We start from the raw sequence: 27834 nt of genomic DNA, 5'->3' as shown, positions 1-27834 counted from the left end.
CCCCGTGTTCAATTGGGGAACACCCTGCGTTCAATGCTTGGCTCCGGATTGGCCACGTCACTGCTGACTCAACGGATAAGGGATAGGATCGGAACCCCGCTCCTAGGCACCGCGTTCGAAGGGAACGCCCTGCGTTCGCGGCAGACTTCACCCTATAAATAGATCACAAAGGGAAACCGTTTGTGGTTGCCAAATCTCTTCTCTCTCAGCCTTATTTCGTCGATCTACGTGCAAATTATACCCCTGAAGCCCCAGTATCATCCCGAGACCTGAATCGAGTCCCGAAGCCTCGGAGATCCCGAGAAGTAAAGTTTCCGAGCTGAAACTCTACCCTTGAGAAGCCCGGTTTTTGTGAAGATCTCCCAGTTTCACCAAAGAAGTACTACTCTTAGAGCCGTAGTGCTGCCCGATCATCTTCTGATCAAGTGAGTGTATATTCCCTTTCTTCTAACACATAGATATGAAGTATCTACTTTAGAATATGTGTTATGTGTGTATAAATATACGTGTATATATACGTTATCTGTTTATTTGGAATGAATATCTTATCAGTTTTTAAGTTGCATATGAATGCATATGTATGTTGTTATCTACAAAATGTTGGGTAGAACTTGGGTAGATAGTTGATGTGTGATAAACTAATTAGAGGCCTTGATGTGATTGTGATCTAGTCATTCAGCAGAATATGGGTAACGACCACAGACTCCTTCTAGACTGTCTTGTGGAATGCTGGCAGGATCATAACATATAGGTGTTGGTGAACTTGGGTGTTCATTTGCTGTATTCTATCCCCCTCATGGTTGCCTTAGGACATTTATTGCTGAGGAAACCCCTTTGCAGTATTATCCGTCCAAATTAAAATCCTAGATTAGGTCCCATGTGATAGTTGTTGTTTTAGGAACGTAAAGTGAGGATAACGGGATTGGGTAATCGGGTTATTGTTGGTTAGTGAAATTAAATATAATTATTTATTGTGGGTTGAAAACCCTATATGCTCACCAGGCTCCCAAGCCTGACCCACTCAGTTTCTTTGTATTACAGGTAGTGGCGCGAGAGCATAAGTTGGAGAACTTGTGAAGATGTTTTTGTTTATAGACTAGTAGTTATATATAACTTGTAAGGTCTATGTTTTATTGTTTATGATTTTGTGTCTCTATCAGAACATGATATCCCGAGTTTTGACTACCGTTCTCACCATGTATGCTGAAATTATGCTTCATAAAAGGATGCAAAAGTATGTTCAGTGGGAAGCAACAAAGATTCCGCCAGAGATCCTGTCTCCGCACCCGTCCGACATTTATCAAGTTTTTGATTTTAAAAAAAACTTGTGTTATTGATCTGAACCGTCATACAAGTTCATTTGGGAAATGGCGCGGTTTGGGTATAGTGTGTGGTCATGCTATTGTGGCATCACGTCATTCAAACATGCATGAATTACCTTATATGGTTCAGATATATTACCGGGCTGATGTGTTTCAGACTGCCTACCAAACACAAACCGTGCACCCTCTTCCCCCTCCATCAAAATGGGAAATACCAAACCCTTTGATTGCAGGTAATTGCAATTAATTATGTTTGTAACTGATTTGCAGTGTGTAATGAAAAATATTATTGATGAGAATAAAACTTACAACTTGTACATAATAATTCCAAAAAAGAAAATCCAACTACAAATTAACGTTATCTTCAAGTGCATATTTTGGGTTTCAACTTTCTTCTTCGATCAGTTATTGATTATCAACGAATTGTTGTCTTTTGCTTTGTCAACCCAATAGATAAACTTAGATTGTGGTCCCTGCTAATTTAAGATCAAAAACATGACGTATATTTTGTAAATTAATATTAATTCAATGAAAAATAATAAAACGATAACCCACATACCTCTTTAGGACAAGCATAAAAAAGTAGTTCGGGGTTATTTCTAGCCGTTGATGTCCTTATAATACCTTGAGAGCCACAATCACAGTATGTCATTTCTTTGGATTATGAGAATTGAATTTTTAATAGTAAATTTAACAAGGTAAAGAGTTTGGACACTTGAATTCCTTTAAATAATGACATTTACTATGGTTATGATTCCTGACACTATTCGAGAAACACATTCCGAAGCCTGAATCTTAAATTGTTATTTCAGACCTTAAATTTGGAATAGTGATTGTCATAGATTCCTAACATATGTATAGTAATTCCCAATAGTAAAAGTCATAGATTTCTAACATATGTGTAGTCATTCCGAACAGTAAATGTCATAGATTCCTAACAGTATTTTAGACCTTCATTCCGGATCAACGTTCCGGACTGGCTATTTCGGCGCCTTGTTTCATACATTGCTTTTATACGTAATTTTCATAGAATCCTGACATATGTGTAGTCATTCCCCAACAGTAAATGTCACACCCCAAAACCGAGAACGGCGGAAACGTTCTGGGGCGGAGGACGTCATGTAAAGTATCACAACACAGTATAATAGTAAATAAGCAAACAACATCATCCATTGCATTAAATATATAATTTTAATACAAGCATGTTCTGAACAGTTATTTTGAAAGAGTTTATCATCATTAAGAATACAAGTTATTTTGAAAGAGTTTATCATCATTAAGCCGGTGAGTTCATAGGAACTACTGCTGTACTAACTACCTTAAACCGGATTTATATTAAGGTATTATGTGATTAATTGTACCATACTATCGACTAGGTAACACGACATTATAGGTCGTAAAAAGGTATGACATTTGGCACCCGCAGACCTGCAGGTCCGGCTGTAGCTAGCAACAAGGTATAGGATAGTCAATCCATTATAGAACTATACGCAAATTCACGCTCTCCCTCCAAAAGACTCTGGCTACAACTCGGGCCATGACATTGAAGGCATGCTCCGATACAGTGGATCACAATTATGTTAACGTATTCATGTATATGTAATGCATTGTTACTCGTTCTAGTATCATTGTATATGTTCTCTTTCTAGTATAGTTGTATATGTTCTCTTTCTAGTATAGTTGCATATGTTCTCTTTCTAGTATAGTTGTATATGTTCTTCTTCTAGTATAGTTGTATATGTTCTTCTTCTAGTATGGTTGTATATGTTCTTCTTCTAGTATAGTTGTATATGTTCTCATAGTAATGTAATGTATATGCTCTCGTAGTAATAAGTATTGACTCATGAATGAACTGACTCATTGAACATCTCATTGTTCTAGTAATAATATAAGTATTATCCTGTGCTACCCATATGGTAACTTACTAATGATGTAACTGGTATGTAAGAATATGGAAGAACTTTTATGACTATATATGTACACATGATATATAACGAATATTTAAACAACCTTCGGACGGGCACCCGATATCCCACCAGACCACATCTCAAGCGCGAAAAGGAAATAGGGCGGGCGGCCTTCCTAAGCCTTTTAAACATTGCTTATATAACTATACATATATGGGCATGCAATTTATAATAAGTATAACAGAGTTTAAGTAAAAGTATTTGATAGGTAAAAGAATTTGTAAAACAGTTTGAAGTAAACAGTTTGATAAACAGTTTGAACAGTAACAAAATCATTGGTTTTGTAATTATTAATCACATGTGATTGATGTAATAACTATAAGTATTCAACTTGTATCCCCCCCCCATAAAAGCATTTAAAACATTTAAAAGTATTTCAAATGTTAGTTAAAGGGGTATGAACTCACTTGTAGTGAGTGGATTGGATTAAAGTGTCGGATACGGTGCTAGGTGACAAATGGAGACTTATACACACGCACGAGCCTAGTTATCATATAATGAACATATATATAACTAATTAGCCAATTTATAACTAATAAATTAAGTTGGGACACTCTAGAACATGAAAACACTTTGTTTCAAGTGTTAAAGATCACAAGGGTTGCATCCAAGTGTTTGTAGGCAAAGCTAGGGTGTTTGGAGTTCAAGGGTAAACTCCTTTGGAGTTTACGGTTTTAGTGACGATTACCCAAGGAGTTTACGATAGTAAACTCAAGGGTTTATGGTCGTAAACTCTACTCCTTATGACCCTATGTTGTTTTGTGGTTTTACAAGTCTTTTGAAGCATTTCTACTTGATGTTTTGGCCTTTGGAAGGAACTAGGGCAACAAAACACCCCCTTTGAGGAGTTTACGGCCTCATGGTCATTTTCCTTTGGGTTTACTACCATAAACCCATATGGAAAAGGGTATTTCCATGTTTTCAAGTCCTTAACACAACAAGGTAATTGTCTAGGTTAGTTTTTAGGCCTAAGGAAGGAATAAGGCCCATAAAAACACACTTTAGGGTTTTTTCGGTTTTGGGAGATCCCCAAACCGTAAACACCTAATAATGTTGGATTTTGGTGTTTTTCAAGGCTAAAACACTTCAAGGGAAGGTTTAAACATATCAAGGAAGGCTTAAACATCAAACTAGGGCTTAGATAAGGACTTAGACACACTTTGGTGCCTTTCTTGGTGTTTATGGCCCAAGAACATTCTTGGACCATGAACACCATAATCCTTGTGGTCTTGACATATTTCTTGATGCTAATCATGTAATACTAGCCTAAGAAGTCTCAAAGATGGAAGTACTTACTATAATGAAGCTTGATTTGAGCTAAAAGTCCAAGAACACTTAGTGTGTGTTCTTGGTGTTCTTGGTGTTTTTGGAAATCTAGACAAAATACATAAATGAATGGATGAATAGATGCACAAACACTAGATTAAGTGTTATACCAACTTGAAATGGTTAGAACACTTACAAGTTTGAAGATCTTGAATAAGTTTTAGGATGATACTTGAGAGGATATTTTGGAGTTTACTCTTTTGGTATTTGGGGAGTAAACACAACAATGACTAGTCTTGGGGAGTAAACTCATACATATTCATGAGTTCACGGTTTTTGTGTGAGTTTTCAACCCAAACATAAAAGTTTGGTCGGGAATTTCTAAGACACGAGGAGTTTGCGGTTTTTAAAATTTAAAACCCGAGACGACACTTTCTTTCACTCGTTCGTTTAAAAATAATATTAAAATATTCAAATGAACTTCAAATTTGTTAAAAATTAGAAATAATGACATTAACTTATAATAAGAAGTGGTTGACATTTAGGGTTTGACCGAATGAAAATTCCGGGTTGTCACATCATCCCCCTGTTAAAGGGAATTTCGTCCCGAAATTAAAGTCTTAAACAAATAAAGTAGTTACAAATAACTAAGCAAAAAGATGAGAATATTTCAGATTCATCTGGTTCTCACGCTCCCAAGTGAATTCTGGTCCTCGCTTGGCGTTCCAGCGAACCTTCACAATCGGGATACGACTTTGCTTCATCTGCTTGACCTCACGGTCCATGATCTCTACTGGTTCTTCCACGAAGTTGAGGCTCTCGTTGATATCAATCTCGTCGAGTGGGATTACAAGAGTCTCGTCGAACAGACACTTTTTCAAGTTAGAGACATGGAATGTAGAATGTACGTTACGAAGTTCGTTGGGTAGATTGAGTTTGTAAGCTACAGGGTCGATTCTTGCGAGAATCCCGAAAGGCCCTATATATCTCGGATTGAGATTCCCACGCTTACCAAAGCGTATTAAGCCCTTCCAGGGTGAGACTTTAAGAAGGACTCGGTCTCCCACCTGGAATTCTAAAGGTTTCCTTCGTTTATCAGCGTAGCTTTTCTGTCGGTCTCTAGAGGCTTTCGATCGTTCACGGATCTGAACGATCTTCTCTGTCGTTTCTCGAATGATTTCCGGGCCTGTGAGAGTATTGTCCAAAACTTGCCCCCTAGCTAACTGGGTATCACCCACTTCAGCCCAGCACAGAGGGGATCTGCACTTTCGGCCATAGAGGGCTTCAAATGGAGCAGCCTTGATGCTCGTGTGATAACTGTTATTGTAGGAAATTCGACAAGGGGTAAATGAGTATCCCATGCCTTTCCAAAGTCAATCACACAGGCTCTCAATATATCTTCCAGTGTTTGGATGGTCCTCTCACTTTGTCCGTCGGTCTGTGGATAGTAAGCCGTGCTCATGTCCAGCCTTGTTCCCAAGGAATGTTGTAGCGATTTCCAGAATCTTGAGGTGAACCTACTATCTCTATCGGAGATAATGGATATAGGAACACCATGCAGTCGTACGATTTCCCTAATGTATGTTCTCGTAAGCTTCTCCATCTTGTCAGTTTCTTTGATAGGCAGGAAGTGTGCAGACTTGGTCAATCTATCGACGATGACCCATATGGTATCAAGTCCACCCGTTGTCTTGGGCAACTTGGTTATGAAATCCATAGCGATCCGCTCCCACTTCCATTCTGGAATCTCTGGTTGTTGTAGTAAACCGGAGGGCTTCTGGTACTCGACCTTAACCTTTGCGCAAGTAAGGCATTTACTTACGAAGGTAGCAATCTCTGTTTTCATATTAGGCAACCAGTATAACTTTTTAAGATCCAGATACATCTTATCTGAACCTGGGTGAACGGAATACCGAGTGTTGTGCGCCTCGGTCATGACCAAGTCTCGGAAACCACCGTGCTTCGGTGTCCAGATCCGGTTCATGAAATATAAGGCTCTGCCACCCTTGGCTTCTAAATTTTTATCCATTCCTCTAAGGGATTCACTCGTCACGTTTTTAGGTTTCACGGCTTCGAGCTGGGCCGCCTGAATTTGCTTAGACAAGTGTGAATGGATAGTCATCGTCAATGACTTGACTCTTCGACCAGAATATTACTTCCGACTTAGGGCGTCTGCTACTACGTTGGCTTTACCCGGATAATAACGAATATCGCATTTGTAGTCATTGAGTAGCTCGACCCACCGTCGTTGTCGCATGTTGAGCTCCTTCTGATCGAATATGTGCTATAAACTCTTGTGGTCGGTAAAGATAGTGCTTTTCGTTCCGTACAAGTAATGTCTCCAGATCTTCAGGGCAAACACAACTGCCCCCCAGCTCAAGATCGTGTGTGGTGTAGCTAACTTCGTGTGTCTTTAGCTGTCTCGAGGCGTAGGCGATGACCTTACCCCGTTGCATCAGAACACAACCGAGACCTTGATTTGATGCGTCGCAATAGACAACGAAGTCTTCTATCCCTTCGGGGAGGGATAGTATTGATGCGGTGCACAAGGCTCGCTTGAGCGTTTGGAACGCTCTCTCCTGTTTCTCTTCCCAGTTAAAGGCCACGCCTTTTTGGGTCAGTGTTGTAAGAGGTTTCGCAATTCGTGAGAAGTTCTGTATGAACCTGCGGTAGTAGCCAGCGAGACCTAGAAATTGGCGAATTTCGGTAGGCGTCTTCGGTGCTGACCAGTTCTCAATGGCCTTAATTTTGGATGGGTCCACGTGGATTCCTTCTTCGCTTACCATGTGTCCTAAGAATTCGACTCTTCGGATCCAAAATTCACATTTAGAGAACTTCTCATAGAGCTTCTCCGTTCGTAAAGTTCCTAGAACTTGTCGCAGGTGATCTCCATGTTCTTCCTTACTTCGGGAGTAGATGAGGATGTCATCGTTGAAGACAATGACGAACTGATCCAAGTAAGGTCGGCATACTCTATTCATCAGATCCATAAAAACTGCGGGCGCATTGGTCAATCGGAATGGCATCACCACGAACTCGTAGTGTCCTTAACGAGTTCGGAAGGCTGTCTTTGGAACATCCTCCTCTAGCACTCGTAACAGGTGATATCCGGATCTTAGATCAATTTTGGAAAAGTAGTTCGCCCCTTGCAGTTGGTCAAATAGATCGTCTATGCGAGGCAGAGGGTAACAATTCTTGACCGTCAGTTTGTTGAGTTCTATATAGTCGATGCACATACGGAATGATCCGTCTTTCTTCTTCACGAACAAGACCGGTGCTCCCCAAGGCGAGAAACTTGGTCTTATAAAGCCCTTGTTGAGAAGTTCGTTAAGTTGACCAGATAGTTCCTGCATCTCTGCTGGTGCTAATCGGTAGGGCGACTTGGCTACTGGGGTAGCTCCTGGGACTAAGTCGATTCTGAATTTGACCTGTCGTTGCGGAGGTAATCCTGGTAGCTCTTCTGGAAAGATGTTGGGAAAGTCGCTCACTACTGGAATGTTCTTTAGTTCATTCGTTTTGAGGATCGTATCGACAACGTGAGCAAGGAATGCATGGTATTCTTTACGTAGATACTTTTGTGCTTGAATGCTTGATATAATACGAAGACTCGCACCGGGTTTCTCGCCGTATACGACAAGGGTTTTGTTAGACGGGAGGTTTACATGGACTACTTTCTTGTAGCACATGATGTCGGCGTGATGAAGACTCAACCAATCCATGCCGATGATAACATCGAAGCTTTTAATCGAGACCGGCACAAGGTCGATTGGAAATGAATGGTTATCTAGAGTTAGGGTGCAACCTAAGTATATGCTATTTGTGCTTTTAGTTTTTCCATTAGCCATTTCTACTGCAAATTATTCTTTAAGTGTGTGTGGTTGTTGTTTAAGCATGCGAGCAAATTTATGGTTCACGAAGCTTCGCTCTGCTCCACTATCGAACAGAATGCATGCATAGGAGTTATCGAGGAGGAACGTACCAGTCTCCACCGTCGGTTCAGCAACTGCTTCCCCATGGTCTATTGGTAGTACTCTCCCTGCTCCGCCAGTATTCTTTGCTTTGGGGCAGTCCCCCTTATAGTGGCCCGCTTTGCCACATCCATAGCAGGCCTGGCTCACGCCAGTGCTGGGGACTTGGGTGATCGGCCTCGCCGGATATTTACAGAAACAGACTGTGTGTCCTTTTCCTATTGCAGTTAGAGCACTGCATTTCACAGAAGGGGCCGTTATGGTGGAAGTTGCATTTGTTGCACTTAGGAAAACATCCAGCATACTGCCTCACCGGAGTAGTAGCAACAGCAGTGGTTATTGCGGCATGCACAGCCACAATTTGCTGCTTTTTGGCAGCTCGTTGTTTCTTCTTCTCATCCCAGAACTTCCGCTTAGTGTCAGTGGGTTTGGAGGATTCTGAGATGGCTAGGGTTGTTGTCGCTGCTGGGGCTTTGACTCCATTGTCAATGAGTTGCTGTGCCAGCCACTTGGCACTGTCGAAGGTAGCAGGGTTTGATGATAGGGCATTTCCCTGATACGGAGGCACTAGCCCCCATATGCACCTCTCGATCTCTATCCCTTCAGTGGGAACCATATTAGGGGCAGAGGGCCACCAATTCGCTGAATTTGGCGGTATATGCGACTATGTTGGAGCCTTTCATGGTTAGGCTCCACAGCTCCTGCTCCAATTTCTGGATCTCGCCCCTTGGGTAGTATTCCTCGATCATGAGGTCCTTCATGGTTTCCCAACCCATGTCATTGGCCACTACGAGATTTAGTACTTTAACATGGCCGTTCCACCACGTCATGGCTTTTTCTTCAAAGGTGCACGCGACATATTTGACTTTGCTCGCAGCAGGGCACGAACAAATTTCGAAGACTGATTCAGTCTTCTCGAACCATTGCGAGAGGTCAATGACTCCGCCGGTTCCCTTGAAGGACTTTGGCTTGCAGTTGGTGAAATCCTTGTAGGAGCACTCTCTCGAGCGCACAGGGATTTCAGCAAGAATTGAGTCAATAGGGGTTCCACCTCTGCTGGCATCAGTAGAGTGATACTGAGCCATGGCAGTTGCCACTGCCGCAGCTACTGCAGCATTCAGGGCTGCAGTATCGATGACCGGAGGAGGAGGAGGTGGAGGTGGTGTAGGGTTATGCCTGGGAGATTTGCAAGGAGGCATCTTTCTGCTGAAAGTTTATAAAGGTAAACACAATGGTAAGAATCAATTGTAAGTGGGGTGAGAGTGATGCATGGACTAACTAACCATAGCCCAACAGTTGAATGAGTTTTTTGAGATCACAACATAGAAGAATAGTAGGAAAACACAAGTGTACAGATTTTTTTTTCTAGATTAGGTAGTTGTCAATAATACTGGTATTACTGATGTAATTAGTTCAGGGAAAATCGACCTAACAGTAGGTCTTACATCACACCATACGAAAAATTTTGACAGTTCTTAGATTCCTAGTTAGAGTACTGAAAGTTAGGAATATTTTACAGACAAGTGCTACTTAGAGCACAGATACTAAAGGCTATTCCTTAACCAAAAGTCAAAGATGTACTAGACATCTTCTAATGGCGATGGGAATTCCTCGGGCGAACCCTGAGGTCTGCCACTTGACGAACCACCTCTTGAAGGTGTCGTTTATGAGCCCTCTGACGAACTCGAAGTTCTATGACTTCGGCTCGGGAGGCAGCCAGCTGTTGCTGCAGGGTCACATTGGTTCTCCTGTTCCTTTCCATTTCTTCTTCAAGACGGCGGATGCGGACTGTGTTGACACCAGAGTTGGCATCAATCTCCATGACCCGGTTGATGGCTGCTTGACCTTGTTCAACATTACGAGCTATTCTGCGGACAATGACGGGCAAAGCTCGATCCACAGAGCCACCTTCGCTGAGGTTGTAAAAGCTTCGGTCCCCAAAGTAAGGTAATGGTTGACCCTGTTCGTCACTCCAGTGATTCAAGTTGGTTGCCCACAAGGGAGTGGGGCCTGGGAAAACTGGTCGGGGATTGTTGTTTGGGTCTTGACCTACTGGCGGTAGGTTGTTGACTTCCGGCTCAGAGTCAAATCCATCGGAAAAGCCTTCTACGAGGTGATCATCCAAAGGGATTGGATGCTCATCTTCGGGCTCTTCTTCAAGCCATCCAACATTGCCTTCATTTGGGATGTATGGGTCGCCATGATGGAATCCAGCCATTTAAATCTACGCGAGAAGAGAGGTATAAGAATATAGTATATAAGTAGCTTGTAGTAGCACAAAATACCCCTATAGTATTTTAAGTTTAGGTTCTACAGATCTCCTTGTGGTATTGTTGGTAAGTTTTTAGACTTGTTAACATATCACAACCATTCTAGGGCTTATGCTAATCACTCCTCGGACCAGCATAGTTGATCAGGCTATGCCATTCCCAGGACTGACCATACATCCCCGAGCTCACTTGTGATATTTAACAATCGTAATACTTTTGTTCCTGTCATTGTGACATTGATTTTAGTATGAATGCAGACTAGTATACTTAATTAAATATTTTAATATTTAAAGTATAGACTATTGGTCAGAGTGTTTTAATCCCAAATGGGTTTATAGTTAGTATATCTTTTATGGGTTGATATACTCAATTCACTAGAAACAATGCTCTGATACCAATCTGTCACACCCCAAAACCGAGAACGGCGGAAACGTTCTGAGGCAGAGGACGTCATGTAAAGTATCACAACATAGTATAATAGTAAATAAGCAAACAACACCATCCATTGGATTAAATATATAATTTTAATACAAGCGTGTTCTGAACAATTATAGACACCAAAAATGTAAATCAAAATAATAAGATGAGTCTTGAATGCACTCCATCTTCTCAAAAGCTGGCCTCGGTACCTGTCTATTGATGACCTAAGAATACAAGTTATTTTGAAAGAGTTTATCATCATTAAGCTGGTGAGTTCATAAGTATTTTAGTGTCGGTGTTTGTATCAAAACATTTGAACGTGGTTTACAGTATGAGTTTGTAAACATTGGTGATAAAAGTATGTGAATGTTTGTAAGTGTTTGTAAAAGTTTGAATCTCTTAGAAAAAGCTATATTTCCTATTTATAGCAGCCTTCTACCAAGGCGTAACTGTTTTGTATGTTCGTTTATTGTAACAGTGTGTAATTTTCCCAAGTGTAACTATCATTGTCAAAATATAGTTTGTACATTAGTGTTTAAGTGAAATGATCACTAAATATATGTAAAGGGTAAATTAATGTAGTACTGTAGTGTTGTATTGTAGGAACTACTGTTGTACTAACTACCTTAAACAGGATTTATATTAAGGTATCATGTGATTAATTGTACCATACTATCGACTAGGTAACACGACATTGTAGGTCGTAAAAAGGTATGACATTTGGCACCCGCAGACCTGTAGGTTCGACTGTAGCTAGCAGCAAGGTATAGGATAGTCAATCTAGTATAGAACTATACGTAAACTCACGCACTCCCTCCAAGAGACTCTGGCTACAACTCGGGCCATGACATTGAAGGCATGCTCCGATACAGTGGATCACAATTATGTTAACGTATTCATGTATATGTAATGCATTGTTACTCATTCTAGTATCGTTGTATATGTTCTCTTTCTAGTATAGTTGTATATGTTCTCCTTCTAGTATAGTTGTATATGTTCTCTTTCTAGTATAGTTGTATATGTTCTCTTTCTAGTATAGTTGTATATGTTATTCTTCTAGTATAGTTGTATATGTTCTTCTTCTAGTATGGTTGTATATGTTCTTCTTCTAGTATAGTTGTATATGTTCTCATAGTAATGTAATGTATATGTTCTCGTAGTAATAAGTATTGACTCATGAATGAACTGACTCATTAAACATCTCATTGTTCTAGTAATAGTATAAGTATTATCCTGTGCTACCCATATGGTAACTTACTAATGATGTAACTGGTACGTAAGAATATGGAAGAACTTTTATGACTATATATGTACACATGATATATATAACTAATATTTAAACAACCTTCGGACGGGCACCCGATATCCCACCAGACCACATCTCAAGCGCGAAAAGGAAATAGGGCGGGCGGCCTTCCTAAGCCTTTTAAACATTGCTTATATAACTATACATATATAGGCATGCAATTTATAATAAGTATAACAGAGTTTAAGTAAAAGTATTTGATAGGTAAAAGAATTTGTAAAACAGTTTGAAGTAAACAGTTTGATAAACAGTTTGAACAGTAATAAAATCATTGGTTTTGTAGTTACTAATCACATGTGATTGATGTAATAACTATAAGTATTCAACTTGTATTCCCCCCCCCCCCATAAAAGCATTTAAAACATTTAAAAGTATTTCAAAGGTTAGTTAAAGGGGTATGAACTCACTTGTAGTGAGTGGATTGGATTGAAGTGTCGGATACGGTGCTAGGTGACAAATGGAGACTTGTACACACGCATGAGCCTAGTTATCATATAATGAACATATATATAACTAATTAGCCAATTTATAACTAATAAATTAAGTTGGGACAATCTAGAACATGAAAACACTTTGTTTCAAGTGTTAAAGATCACAAGGGTTGCATCCAAGTGTTTGTAGGGCAAAGCTAGGGTGTTTGGAGTTCAAGGGTAAAATCCTTTGGAGTTTACGGTTTTAGTGACCATTACCCAAGGAGTTTACAGTATTAAACTCAAGGGTTTATGGTCGTAAACTCTACTCCTTATGACCCTATGTTGTTTTGTGGTTTTACAAGTCTTTTGAAGCATTTCTACTTGGTGGTTTGGCCTTTGGAAGGAACTAGGGCAACAAAACACCCCCTTTGAGGAGTTTATGGCCTCATGGTCATTTTCCTTTGGGTTTACTACCGTAAACCCATATGGAAAAGGTTATTGCCATGTTTTCAAGTCCTTAACACAACAAGGTAATTCTCTAGGTTAGTTTTTAGGCCTAAGGAAGGAATAAGGCCCATAAAAACACACTTTAGGGTGTTCTCGGTTTTGGGGTGTGACATATAAAGTGAATGACTCCTCACAATATGTGTAGTCATTTCGAACAGTAAATGACATTGCTATTTCAGACACTTGTTCCGGACATAGCTTTTGGACCTTAAAATGCACCTGGCATGCATCCTCATCCTTGAAAAAAAATTGGAATGATTTCATCTCGCAATGGTGTTTGGCATTGTGAAGAAGAAGATTGTTGTGTTTGTTCAGATAATAACCCGTTTCCGGAAGGTCCATATTTCTCACTGCTGGATAAAATGTCTGATGACGTTTTCCAAGCTATGAAGTCTGTTGGAGAAGAAAACTAAAGGGACTCTAAAAGAAGTTGCACACTAAATAAACGTGTATACGATCTAGCGGAAGGTGTAAATGAAAAAGAAAAATAGGTTGTTAAAGCTATGAAAGAAGTGAAACAAGCTAAAAAGCAGATTGAAAATGCAAATGCGGAGATCAATAAGCTTCGTGCAGAACGGGATCGTCTAACAGATGTTGTTAGAATTAGAGGAGATTTTATTGAACGGGAACAAAATATGTATCCCTTACAATTTCCTAATTTGTGGAAACCAATTTGACTATGTACTATGATTTATAACGCTCTTTGCAATAATGTTAATGAAAAAAGGATAATTGTCATTTTAGATAATCATATCGTTCCTTTTACAAAATTCGGTTTCAAAAGACATTACAATATCCATATTTAAAATTAGATTACATTTTTGGCCGATAACTGGGAACTTGCATTCGATGCAACATGATTTTCAAACAATTATATGTAGGTCACAATTAGTTTGAAACCATTATCAGTCAATTCGACTCGACTTTCTATTGTTGGAGTTCTCCTACGTGTTTCTTCGATGGTGTCCATTGTGTTCACAAATTGTCGTATATATTTAGACATGGTAATGAGGAGCATTTGCATGTTATACAATGCTAATTTTCTCTGGTATTCAGTCGGTGAAGGCGGTAATGGGATTTTCAGTATTACCATTCGTTGTTTAGCATGTTGATAATCACAAATCATTTTTAATGCAATCGTATCAACAAGACGTCGTTGCTCGTCTTCAAGATGTGGTATAGCATACTCTATAGGTAACTCATCATCATCCTTCGAGTCACTGGATGTTGGAGACTGAAAATAGAATATACCTAAATTATATTAATATACTGTTTAAAAACCAATGTGCATAAAAGTATGTAATAATAACAAAAAACACTTGGTGAAACATATTCATAACAAAAAAAAACATAATTGCAACTAGTCAATCATAACAGGTTTGTCTGCACTTGCTCCGGTGCCATCTTTCAAATTCCTATCTGCTTTCAAATACAGTTTTAACACCCTTTCTGATTTATTTCTTAATTTTATAAGTATCTTTGTTGGTTTATTTTTTTTTTATCTTATTTTGAAACTCAACATCTTCGTTTTTATCTGCAAAAACAAAATTCCAAAAACGTTTTAATACATTACCATAAAAATAAATTATAATTTTAAAATTATTTTTTTTCGATTTTACCTTTATCGAACGCAATTCTAAAAGCTCATGTAAATAGAATACAACTTCGTCATTCGTAAAACCCACTTTTTTAACAACATCCATGCTAACTCGTTTTTGAACAAACATGAGTTATTAAACAATACTTAGAAAAAAAAACTATAAGTATAGGTATTCTGGATCATCATTTCGGAATAGATCATCAAGTTTCAGACCTACATTATCATTTCGGAACCCCTACAATACCTAATTCTGGCCTATAACAACGGATCTGAAACACATTACAAAGTACTTACATGAGATTTATACACGTATAACGAGAAAAAAAGATTTAAAAAAAACATAATCCAGATATTCCGGAGTTGTTCCTTGTATTCCAGACCATTCCGAATACTTTCAGAATACGTAAATCGTTTTAGAAAATCAAATGCAAAGTAACCTAAAGTGTAGAATTTACTTGGTTTGATGAATCCATGCTGAAAATTTGGTTCGAAATGCAGGGAGATCGTGTTTCGGATCTGCAAATTCCGGAACACGTATTTTGGGTTTTTTTGTGTTGGGGACCCATATATACACGATTAGGATGCAGTATTGGGCTTGGGCCGGTTTTCGGGTTCGAAAATGACCCATTCCAGAGCAAATGGTTAGTTTTCATAAAAAAAAATTGTTATATTTTTAAAATAAATCCAAAAAATTGGTTAGATTACTTAATTTCCATTAATATAAATAAAATATTTTGGCTGGTTTTTTAGAATATCATTGATGCAATATGAAAATGAAGAAAGATCGGGAAAAATATTTCTTGCTACATATGAGAGTGTCACGCGTTAATGGTAGGGTTTAAGAAGATGTCATGTTGTTGTTTATAGAGTCTTTTATGAAGAATAGAGATAAATTGGGAAAATGACTTGAGAAGGTAATTAACTTTTCAGTAATTCACTTCTGGGTAACTACATTTTTTTGTACATATTTAGGTAACAAGCTTGTTGGAGTGTTCACATATGACCATTATGACCGGATGTAGTAGGTTACATTCTAGAAGTGAACACTTTCACAAGTTCGTTACTAAGATATGTACAAAAAAATAGTTACCCAAATATGAACAAAACGAAAAGTAAGAGTAAATTGCATGAATGGTCCATGTGATTTGGGAGAATTTGTGTTTTGGGTCCTAACTTATTTTTTTAACTCAGATGGTCCCTATTTTTGTTGCACGTTTGGTCCATGTCTTACCTAAAAAGACTATTGTGCCCTTATTAAATTATTTTTTAATTAATTTTCTTATTTATGTATTTAGTTTTTATATATTTAAAAATTTTAATAGATCTCACATATTTGTATCTCCTCACCCTAAACCCGAAACCACATTTAAGAAATTTAATTTGGGTCCCACCCAGGGCCGGTCCTAGACAATTTGGGGCCCGGGGCCAAAATAAAATTGGGGCCCTCATAATGTTTTTTTTAATAAAAAAAAGAGGGCGGCACCTCCAAGAATTTTATTAATTAAAAAAAATAATACAATTGAAGGCTGGGGACTCCCCACCTATGGAAAAAAAAGACTTCGGGACAGGCCCCGTAAGCCAAACAACCTAACAACTATTAATACAAAACAATAAATAAAAAAACCAAAACATGCTCTAAACCAAAATACATAAACATATCAAAGAAAAACTAAAGAAATTTACATTTACGAGCTTTTTTAGATGCAAAGTCATCAATTATAGAATCAAGTTCAATATTATCCAACAAATCTTTTTCAATGCATAACATAGCCAAACCATTTAATCTTTCTTGTGACATTGATGATCTCAAATAATTTTTTAATAATTTTAGTTTTGAAAAATTTCTTTCTGCTGATGCTACAGTAACTGGTATGGTTAATAAGATTCTATATGCAATACAAACATTTGGATAACAATCTTTACCTTTGACAAACTCTAAAATTTCAACCGATGACATAACAACATTTGGCAAAGTTTTTTGTAATACTTTAAGTTCCGTCAAAAATTCCACATCAAATAAGTTATTATGAGTAAACTTATTTACAAAAACAGCACAACTTTTTTTAAGTTCAATATCATCCAATGACTTTAACCTTTTTGAATCATATAAAAATCCAAAAATGTTTTCAAAGTTTGTTAATTGCTCAAATCTACTCTCTAATGATGCAATTGCCACATCAACAATATATATAAAATACTCGATTCTAAATGATTCTTCGGGTGATAGTAATTCATCGTCACAATTAGTTTCATCAAATTGTTTTTTTCTAGTAATTTGGCGTTTTTTTTGGGAATATAGGTTCAACTTCCATATCCGATGCAATGCCCTTAGCATTATCAATACTAATGGCATAACCTTTATTTCTATAATTTTTAAAAAATGTTATCATATTTTTTAATAGATCAATTGTGGCATCAATACATATAGTTTTGGTTTGCATTTTTTTTACTAACTTTATTTATAGCAAATAAAATATCCTACCAAATTACCATACCAAGTAAAAAGTCATAACTTTCAATAGCATTAACTAAACTTTCAGCTTCACTTTTAGACTTTGCATCATCACATGATGAACTTAATTCTATCAAGGCATCCCTTATATGAGGAGCTTGAAACCTAATGGCTTTGACACTTTTTATTCTACTCTCCCAACGTGTATTAGATAAAGATTTTACCGTTAAGTTAGGGACTTTATCAAGTAATATTGACCATCTTTTGGTTGAACTTGAAAATAATACAAAAATGCGTTGCAAAACTCCAAAAAAAAGAAATCACTTTGGCACAAGAATGAGCCATATCACTAACCGTGAGGTTAAGACTATGACAAGCACATGACATAAACAATGCTTTTAGATTAATTTCAAGTAATCGTTTTTGAACACCTTGGTGTTTTCCTTTCATGTTAGAACCATTATCATAACCTTGTCCTCTTACATCATCAATATTAACACCATAAGATTTAATTGCATTTAATAACTCATTAAAAAGTCCTAAACCCGATGTATTTTCTACCTTTAAAAATTCTAAAAAAAAATCTTCAACTTTTATTTTATTATTATACATGTTCACACATCGAATAACAATAGTCATTTTTTCTTGATGGCTAACATCGGGGGTGCAATCAAGAATAACAGAAAAATATTTTGATTCTTTTATAATAGTAATGATAGAATTTCTAACATTATTAGCTAAAATAGAAATGATTTCATTTTGAATTTTGTGTCCTAAATAATGAAGATGAGTTTGATGATTTTCTATGTGTCTAACATGTTCTTGCATTATAACATCAAATTCTGCCATCATTTGAATTGCTCCCAAAAAATTACCATTAGGTTCTTGAAAAAGTTTTTCGTTACAACCTCGAAAAGCCAAATATTTAATGACAACAATTATTCTTTTTAAAACTTGCCTCCAACGTTCTTTTTCAGTTAAAACTTTATTTTGCAAATCTGTATCAATTGTTTTATTCTTATCAAATCTTGCTATTAGTTCATCCCAAAAATCCATACAAAAAAGATGTTGGGAACTATTTTCATGTCTTTAAGTCTATCAAAAAGATGTTTCCAATCATTAAATCCATCATTTGCTAAAGAAATTTTATTAACATAATTATTAGGTTTAAACAATTTATAACAAAAACAAAACACTTTATCAACTTTTTTTTGAGTAAATTAACCATTTTCGATCATCATGTCACCATTACTTAACTTTCTAGTATAAGAAGCATAAGAAAAATGTCTAGATAGATTATCTTTAGGATACACAAAATTTGATTCTCTTATTGACCCTTTTTCAATCAAAATATCTCTTAAGTTATTATCAAGATTATCCCAATTACTAGGATAATATATATCTAAAGGTGGAATAAATTGTTCATTGTTATCATTCATGACATTTTCATTCTCATTCTCATTTAAAATGTTAATATTTTCATTATTGACATTAACATCTTCATTATTAATCTTTTCATCATCAAAATCAACATTTTCATTTGAAACTTTTTCTTGAGAAACATTTTCATTCATGACATTATCTTGCTCATTAAAAATAGTTTCATGTGTGAGATTATCTTGTTCATTTACTTGTACATCAGCAGAACTATTTTTTTTAAAAAACCTATGCATTGACCCTTTTTGAGTTTCATTATCTTGTTCAATTTTTTGTTTTTTCTTTCGTTTTTCACTTCCAGACATATACTTTCTAGGATGCATATTCAATAGAGTGATAAGAGGCAATCATGCAAACAAACAACAAGCACACAGTGACACAGATAACAAATAATAGAAGATTAGAGTTGGTGTTCTTTGTACCTACTGTTGACTGCCAGTGATGCTTTGATGGTAATTGGTAAACTGTTGATGCTGTGAGCTTTTAAATAACCTCTAAGCAACTGGAAGTGGTAAGCTGTTGATTCTTAGTCCTCAGATTCTACATAGCATAAAATTATGAATATTAGATTCATAAAAAATTAGAGAATCACAGATAAATAAGAAATTTGAATGCTAGAAATTAGAACAACAGAACTTACAGATAAAATTCTGTGATAAATAAGAAACTTGAATGCTAGAAATTAGAACTGTGATAACATTAGGGCTTGATTTTTGGCATGACCGCATGAATGTTTTGGAGATTGCTGTTGAAAACTTTGAACTGTGACAACTCACGGCTCGTCGACTCAGTCTTCTACTCTTCTGTCTCTTCGTCTGTGAGGACTCACGACTCAGTGGTCACATGTCTGTGAATATGTCACAGTCTCACAGATTGAACTTCAAAATCGAAAATAAATGGCCAATGATCGGTAGAAATCGTGATTACCGAGAAAGAAGCGAAGGAGAAGATGCACTGAATCGCCAAATCGGAAATTAGAAAAGGGAGAATTGGGGAAGAAATAACAGATCGATTCAAATCATTCAATTGAAATCGAAGAAGAAATATAAGAACCTGATTATTGAGACCGTTGCAGCGTTGCTTAGAATCCGGAGAAAACGTTTCGATTCCATAGCCGATCGTTGAAGATTAATTGCGCCTTGGAAGTCGGCATCTCTCGCAGTCTCGCTCTCAGCACGCCAGTCGTTCCCCATTCCGCAATTCCTCCCGCTTTCTTTTTGGACTTTTGGTTGGCGTTGATAAGAATTAAGAAACAATTGTTGTATTGGGCTTCAGCAATTAGAGTCCAATAAGCTTAAACCTAATGGGCTAATACTATACAATTAATATAAGACATATAAAATGGGGGCCCTATGGCATTTGGGGGCCCAGGGCGGTCGCCCAGCTTGCCCATGCCCATGGGCCAGCCCTGGTCCCACCGGTCTTCATCTCATCTCTCATCCTCCTCAATTTTTATTTCATTTCTATCTTTAGTGACATCATCGTCTTCACCATCCTTCTTTTTTTGGTCCTTCAACTCTGGCGTACCAACACCATAAAAAAAAAGGATGGTGCAGGACCAAAAAAAGAAGGATGGTGAAGACGTCGATGTCACTAAAGATGGAAATGAAATAGAAGTGGAGGAGGATGAGAGAAGGGATGAAGACCGGTGGGACCCAGATTAAATTTCTTAAATGTGGTTTCATGTTTAGGATGATGAGATACAAATATGTGAGGTCTATTAATTTTTTTAAATATATAAAAAATAAATACATAAATAAGAAAATTAATTAAAAAATAAATTAATAAGGACACAATAGTTTTTTTAGATAAGACAGGGATCAAACGCGCAACAAAATAAACAGTAGTGATCATCCGTGTTAAAAAAATAAGTCAGAGACCAAAAACATAAATTTCCCCAAACCACGAGGACCATTCATGTAATTTACTTTTACTTTTCGTTTTGTTCATATTTGGGTAACTATTTTTTTGTACACATCTAGGTAACCAATTTGTTAAAAGTGTTCACATCTAGGATGTAACCTGCTACAATCGGTCATAATGATCATATATAAACACTTCCAATAAATTTGTTACCTAGATGTGTATAAAAAAAAAAGATAGTTATCCAAATATGAATTTACTGAAAAATTAATTACATTCCCAAGTCAATTTCCGGAAATAAATGTAACATTCAAAACATACAAATACCTCATAGTAAACCGCAAAAAATGGTATATGTAGTTTGTTATTTTCTTTGGATTGATACATTAAAAAAAATCTACAAAAATACAATGGCGAACACATAAAAAAAATATACTGGTTTTGTTAAAAAGTCAAATGATGGTATCATATTCATGATTTCTTGAATATAAATTATAAAGTATAAACACACGAGCGAAACATTGTAAACACCTTTATGGTAAAACGGCTTAATCATTGGCCGTAGAATTTAACACGTATTATTCATGAACCGGTCTCGGTCCGAGTTACGGTCCCCTGTGCCCATATCTTGTTACAACGCGATTCGTTGTACCTTTGAACCGCGTGGGGTCCGGTTCACTTTACACTCCATTGGACTTGTACTGGCCCATTAATATCCACTACTGTCTCAGGGTCAGATGTCACCTTCAATTTGCATTTCAATTTGAATTTGCATTTGCATTTGCATTTCATCTTAATTTCATATTTTAATATATTTGCAGTTTTGAAGTGGGTTTGCCCTTCAGCTCCACCATTGTTGAATGCTTTGACTTTTGACTAAAAAGTACTCACACCTTCCTCCACACCCCCTCGTGTCTTTCCTTTTAACATTATTTGAATATTCATTATTCAATTCCATCGTATAAATATCGTTCATTCCAATTCATTCTATTCATCTTTATCTTCTTCATTGTTCCCCTCGATTCACTCAACAAGTTTCTACAACTAAGCTCCAGATACCTATCTATTAGTTACGCTTTATAAAGAGTTGTAAAGGGTAACAATTTTATTTTACTGGTTTAACCATGGAGGGAGTGAGGTTTCAAGAAAAGAATTTTATGGTTCATTTGAAATGCTCGAATTTGCTCGAGTTAGCAGCTGCAGATGATGTTTCTGGGTTCGTTTCAGAGGTAGAAGAAAAGGGTATCGGTTTAGATGAAGTCGGATTTTGGTACGGACGAAGTAATTCATGTAAAGGAAAGATGGGATTTGAAGAACGAACTTCTCTCATGATTGCTTCGGTTTATGGAAGCATTCGTGTTTTGAAATACTTAATCGCTACTAAAAAAATCGACGTCAACAAAACCTCCGGTTCCGACGGTCTCACCGCCCTCCACTGCGCAGCCGCCGGCGGGGCTTTGACCTCCATTGAAATCGTGAAGTTGTTACTTGATGCAGGGGCGGATGTTAGTTTAACAGATTGCAACGGGAATAAACCCGGCGACTTGATAGCTCGTGGCATTAAATCCTCCATGAGAAAAGGTTTGGAGATGTTGTTGAAGGGTTTTGTTATCGTCGAAGAGATTGTTGCCGCGAAAAAGGAATACCCTGTTGACTTATCTTTGCCGGACATAAACAATGCGGTGTACGGCTCCGATGAGTTTAGGATGTATACGTTCAAGGTGAAGCCATGTTCCAGAGCTTACACTCACGATTGGACAGAATGCCCGTTTGTTCATCCCGGCGAGAACGCACGGCGGCGTGACCCTAAGAAATACAACTACACCTGTGTCCCATGCCCGGAGTTTCGTAAAGGAAGCTGCGTTAATGGAGATAACTGTGAGTATGCACACGGAGTGTTTGAATCTTGGCTTCATCCGGCTCAATACAAAACTCGTTTATGCAAAGATGAAACTGGGTGTGCCAGAAAAGTGTGTTTTTTTGCTCACAAAGTCGACGAGTTGAGGCCTTTGTATGCTTCCACCGGCTCAGCCATCCCTTCGCCCAAATCATCGTCTGTTAGTTCCGGCGAAATGGTGGGTTCGATGAGCCCTAGCCAGAACTCTGTTTCGACACCACCAATGTCGCCTTCTATTGCTCCGGTGTCTTCCATGAACGGGTGGCCGAACAAGATGAACCATTTGACGCCGCCGGTGCTGCAGCTTTCCGGTAGTCGTTTACGGAGTGCCTTGAATGCACGAGACTTGGAGTTGGAGAGCTTATTGACTCAACAGAAACAAAGGCAACAAATGATTGATGATTTGTCTGCAAATATTTACCGCAACAACCAAAGATTTGGGGAGTTGCAGGGTACGAATCTCGATGATGTTTTTGGATCTTTTGAATTGCAATCTCCAACTGGGCACCAACAAATCCGGCAGAACTCTAACCAGCTCCGGGGAAACTACACGTCTTCTCCGATGAGAAAACCGGCAGGTTTTGCTTTTGATTCATCGGCGGCGGTTGCTCAGGCGGTGATCAATTCAAGGTCTGGTGCGTTCTCGAAACAACGTAGCCAGAGCTTCATTGACCGAGGCACGGCAGGTTCAGGCGCCATGAGTCCACAATTTTCGCAGTGGGGTTCGCCTGACGGGAAACTGGAGTGGGGGTTTAATGGTGAGGATGCTAACAAGCTCAAAAAGTCTGCATCTTTTGGGTTTAGAAATGGCGTACCGATGAATGAGCCAGCAGTTTCATGGGCGAATACGTTGGTGAAAGATGTTTCGTCGGTTGGCGTTGGTCTGTATAGTTCATCGGAGAAGCAGAGACACGGCGGCACTGGTGGTGGTGGAGAGAAGCTGCCACAATGGGTCGAACAGATGATCAGAGAGCAGGAGCGGTTGGTGGCATAAAAGCAAAGTATCATTAACAAAGTAGATATTTTTAATTCTTTTATTTCGTTTTAGTTTAATGTAATTTATTCTTCATAATTTCCCAAAAGGGATTTTAAATTTTTAATTATCGATAAATTGTTTGATATATTTGGTAAGCATCAGCCACACATGTTCAATCTACACAACAATGTTTGGAAACGAAGCCATTTAAATTCATGACAAAAATCAAAATAGATATACCAATCTTATCATTTAATTATTATTTTAAGTGAAAAAGAGAAAATAGCTATTTTTCTAATTATTTTTCATAAAAAAAGCTACAAATTTAAAGAAAATCAATTTTACACAATGATATCGTAGGTGAGGGCTAGGCATCTGCGATTTCGTAATCTTGACTACGATTTCAATTGTGCCGACTTCGATTTCAGTTCGTGCATTAAAATAAATTGACTATTTTTTCTGGGTACGGAATTACAGATGACATGATTATCGCAACTTTGCAAGTATAAATAACAATATTCATGAAGTTTACTGACTTCGTTTAAATTGTATTTGAACTTAACTTGGTACGCATTCATCCTCCAAATATCAACCTTACACATACAAAAAAATGAAACATAGATGAGGAGAGAAGAAATTGCAGTTATATATTATATGCAAGTTTGTAATAAGAAAAAATGGTTATTTTTTATATCCAAATTGAAATTACAATCAACATAAAGAAATCCCAGGCGCCTAGCACACATGTGGGATTTTGTTTGTTAAAATTGGAAAAATCATGATTTTTGAATTATTTAATTATTTTTGTGTAAAGTGATTCGGAAAAGTTATTATTTTCTATTTTTCTTTTATTTTAAAAGATGACAAATCTTACAAAAAAGTCATTAAGTTTTCGTAAAATTCGACTTTGACCTTGTGTTTTCTTTGTGTCTCAAATTGGACATTTTTTTTACTAATTTGTTATAATTTTGACCACTTAAAATATCAACCAGGTTTACAAACGTGTCAATATCGAGCACCGAACCGAATTAACATTGTCAGTGCCGATTTTTAGCACTAGTACCGGTACCAACGGTACCAAATCCTGAATTTATTGATTTTAGGTACCAAGTATCGTTTTATATTAACATAACGGTGTCGATTCGGTATCGATACTGGTTCGGGTCAAGAATTTCGATACTCTTATTCACACCCTAGTTCACCTTCCCAAAATACAAAAACCATGACTTAACAAAGTATGATCTTATAGTTGAGTTCCGAGGAAAAAAACCGGTGGTATAGTGTGACAACTCATTCAAAATAAATATATAAAAATATATAATCATATTATGCTATTATAATATAATTATTTGTTCAAAGTTAATGGGTTAACCAGAAGCAAATAATGAGGTTTATTGTCCAAAAACCATCACTTTGAACTTTGATGGGGGAGTAAAATCGAGCAAATGAGAGGGCTTCATCAGTTATACATTTAGGCATTATAAATAGCATGAAAAATTGAGTGAAAACCCATTGGATTTGCTAAAAAAGACGAAGAATCGAAGGAGAAATCGTTTGAGGAAGTTCTTGAAGATTTTCAGTGTTTCTATAAATTATGGTATGTATATTCGAATTAAACTTGATAGAATTGCACAGATAGACTCATATGCATGTTAAACGTGTTTTGGTTCAACCTCCTGTTTCAAATCGATCTGAGCAATAGTGGTTTAACAAGGATCTTAGGGAACATTCCATTACAATAAACTTTATAACCTACACTTTTTGGAGCATAATTTCAACAATTGTTTATGGGTAGTTGTTAGTCAGAAGTGGAGATAAATAATGATAGTTTTTATTAAATAATTCTATATATTTTTGCATAAAGATGAAGCTTCAGCAGTTAAAAAAAATGACAGACAATAAGATTTTTTCATGTAATGAAGGAGATAAATTCGGGTGTTGGGTAATCGATAGGTGGGTCAAAGGTCAATTCTATTAAGTTTTCTTTTAAAAAAATGTGAAAAGAGATTGTTGATCTAACTGAAAAAAAAAGGTGGAACACTATATTTGGTGGGGTATGGTGAAGGAAGTTAGGAGCGTGAAGCGGCCAAGAAGATGTCATGGGATGAGTTTACGAAAATCTTCAAAGAAAAGTTTTCCCCTCGAACGGTGATTAAGCAGTTGGAGGAAGAATTCTCGAGGTTGGAACAGGGAGTATGACTAGGGGTGAGCAGCGGAATATGGTACCCGCTTTCGGAACCGAAACCGCCTCGAAACTGGTGGTTTCGGAACCAAAACTGCCTTAAGCAGTTTCGGTTCCGGTTCTCATTTGCTCAGAACCGCTACCCGCTGGGTAACCGCCGTAACCGATATATATATATATATATATATATATATATATATATATATATATATATATATATATATATATAATAATAATAATAAAAGTAAATTTATTTACTTTAGGACTTAAAAAAGCATTGTATTTGTTCTCGTAAAGAATAATTGATAGTTGTACATAGATTTTTATTTGTATATTCTGCAATGTGAAATGAAGCAACAACTTAATCCAAGTTAAGTGAGGATTAGATTAAAGAATGATAGACTAATAGAAATTTCAAAAAAAAAAAGTTGTACATAGATTTTTATTTGTATATCTTGCAATCCCACATCGGTGGGTGGATATAAAGAGCATAACTATGTCATGTTATATAAAATGAGGTTCTCTGAATCACTTTTAGCATGAATTAGCACATTACTGTCGAGTAATACATTAGATTAGTAAGTGGGTTTTTTAAAATGAAATAAAACACTTATTGTTTTGAATAACTAAATTTTTTTTTATTGCAATCTAGTTTTTTTATTAAAATATATTTTGAAAGTGGGTACTCGGAATTGGAACCAGAACCATATTTTGAAAGTGGGTACCCGGAATTGAAACCGGAACCGTCGGTTCCGGTTCCGGTTCCAAAATATTGAGAACTGGTATAGCCGGTTCCGGTTCCGGTTCCACCAAAATTAGGCGGGTACCCGCTTATGCTCCCCCCTAAGTATGACAGTGAGAGAGTACACCACTAAGTTCACGGGGAAAGCTAGATTTGCCGAATTTTACGTATCTACAGAAGAAAGAAAGGTGGAACGCTATATTTGGGGATTGAGAACTGCTATCCGTAAAGGAAAACTGTCATTCCTTATAAGGGGTGTGGATACCTTCCCATATCGACTAGGAAAGATAAACAAACATTCCTTATAAGGGGTGTGGATAAGTTCCATGTCACAACGCATTTTAAAGTTATGAGTGCAGCAAATCCCATAAGAATGTTGCAGTTAAGTGTGCCCTAGCGAGTGCAACTCAGGGATGGGTGACCCCCTAGGAAGTTTTCGTGCCGGGAGCCCAAAGTTGACAATAATGTGATACGTGCCAAAGGAGATGTTACAAATGGTATCAGAGCTAGGGCATGGGTCGAGGTATTTGACAGGGACGTCGAACCCTATAATGGGGGGTGAAAGTGGAGGTTGGTTGCACCTGATCCCACATCAACTGGGATGGAGAACTAAGCATTCCTTATAAGGGATGTGGATACCTTCCCTGTCACAACATGTTTTAAAGTTGTGAAGGCAGCAAATCCCATAAGAACTTTGCAGTTAAGCATGAGCGACACGTCCCCGCATATGGGCATAGGACATATGCCTTTAGATTTGTGTCACACCCCCAAACCAGGATGGCGAAAACGTCCAGGGGCGAGTGACTATCATGTAGTGTATCATAATAGTTGAGTATAAATGTTCAAAGCAAACACAACCAACATATATATATATATAATTGAAAAAGTTACATCATTTGTACGTATTACATGTTTCAAAATATCAATTACAATATGTTGTCAAAAGATTTGTTTAGATGTCTAAGCGTCCCATCCTCAAAGCCAGTTGTTACCTAATTTACTGATTTTCTGAGAATACAAGTTATTTGAAAAGAGAGTATCAACATTTAAGTTGGTGAATTCATAAGCATTTGTATGTATATTTGTAAACCTTTTCTATGAAATGTAGTAATGTTTGTTTTCCGGAAAATCCTATATTTTCCCTAAAATGAGATGTGGCCTTAAATGAACCAAGACCGAAGCGTATAAGTAATTTTCCTACTTACAATGATGTTATGCAGTTTTGTTTGTATATAAAATTGTTTGA

The 27834-nt window shown here is 37.2% G+C and overlaps 1 protein-coding gene across 1 annotated transcript; it reads left to right on the top strand.

Moving 5' to 3' along the window:
• Window positions 1-21604: 21604 nt before the first annotated feature.
• On the top strand, window positions 21605-23809 carry LOC111919704 (zinc finger CCCH domain-containing protein 47). Its single transcript, XM_023915287.3, has one exon. The coding sequence runs from the start codon at window positions 21916-21918 to the stop codon at window positions 23680-23682; it is 1767 nt and encodes a 588-aa protein (XP_023771055.1). The 5' UTR covers window positions 21605-21915; the 3' UTR covers window positions 23683-23809.
• The last annotated feature ends 4025 nt before the right edge of the window (window positions 23810-27834 follow it).

This window comes from Lactuca sativa, chromosome 8, assembly GCF_002870075.4.
Source record: "Lactuca sativa cultivar Salinas chromosome 8, Lsat_Salinas_v11, whole genome shotgun sequence".
Lineage (NCBI taxonomy): Eukaryota > Viridiplantae > Streptophyta > Magnoliopsida > Asterales > Asteraceae > Lactuca > Lactuca sativa.
This window is presented reverse-complemented; position numbering and strand designations above follow the sequence as displayed.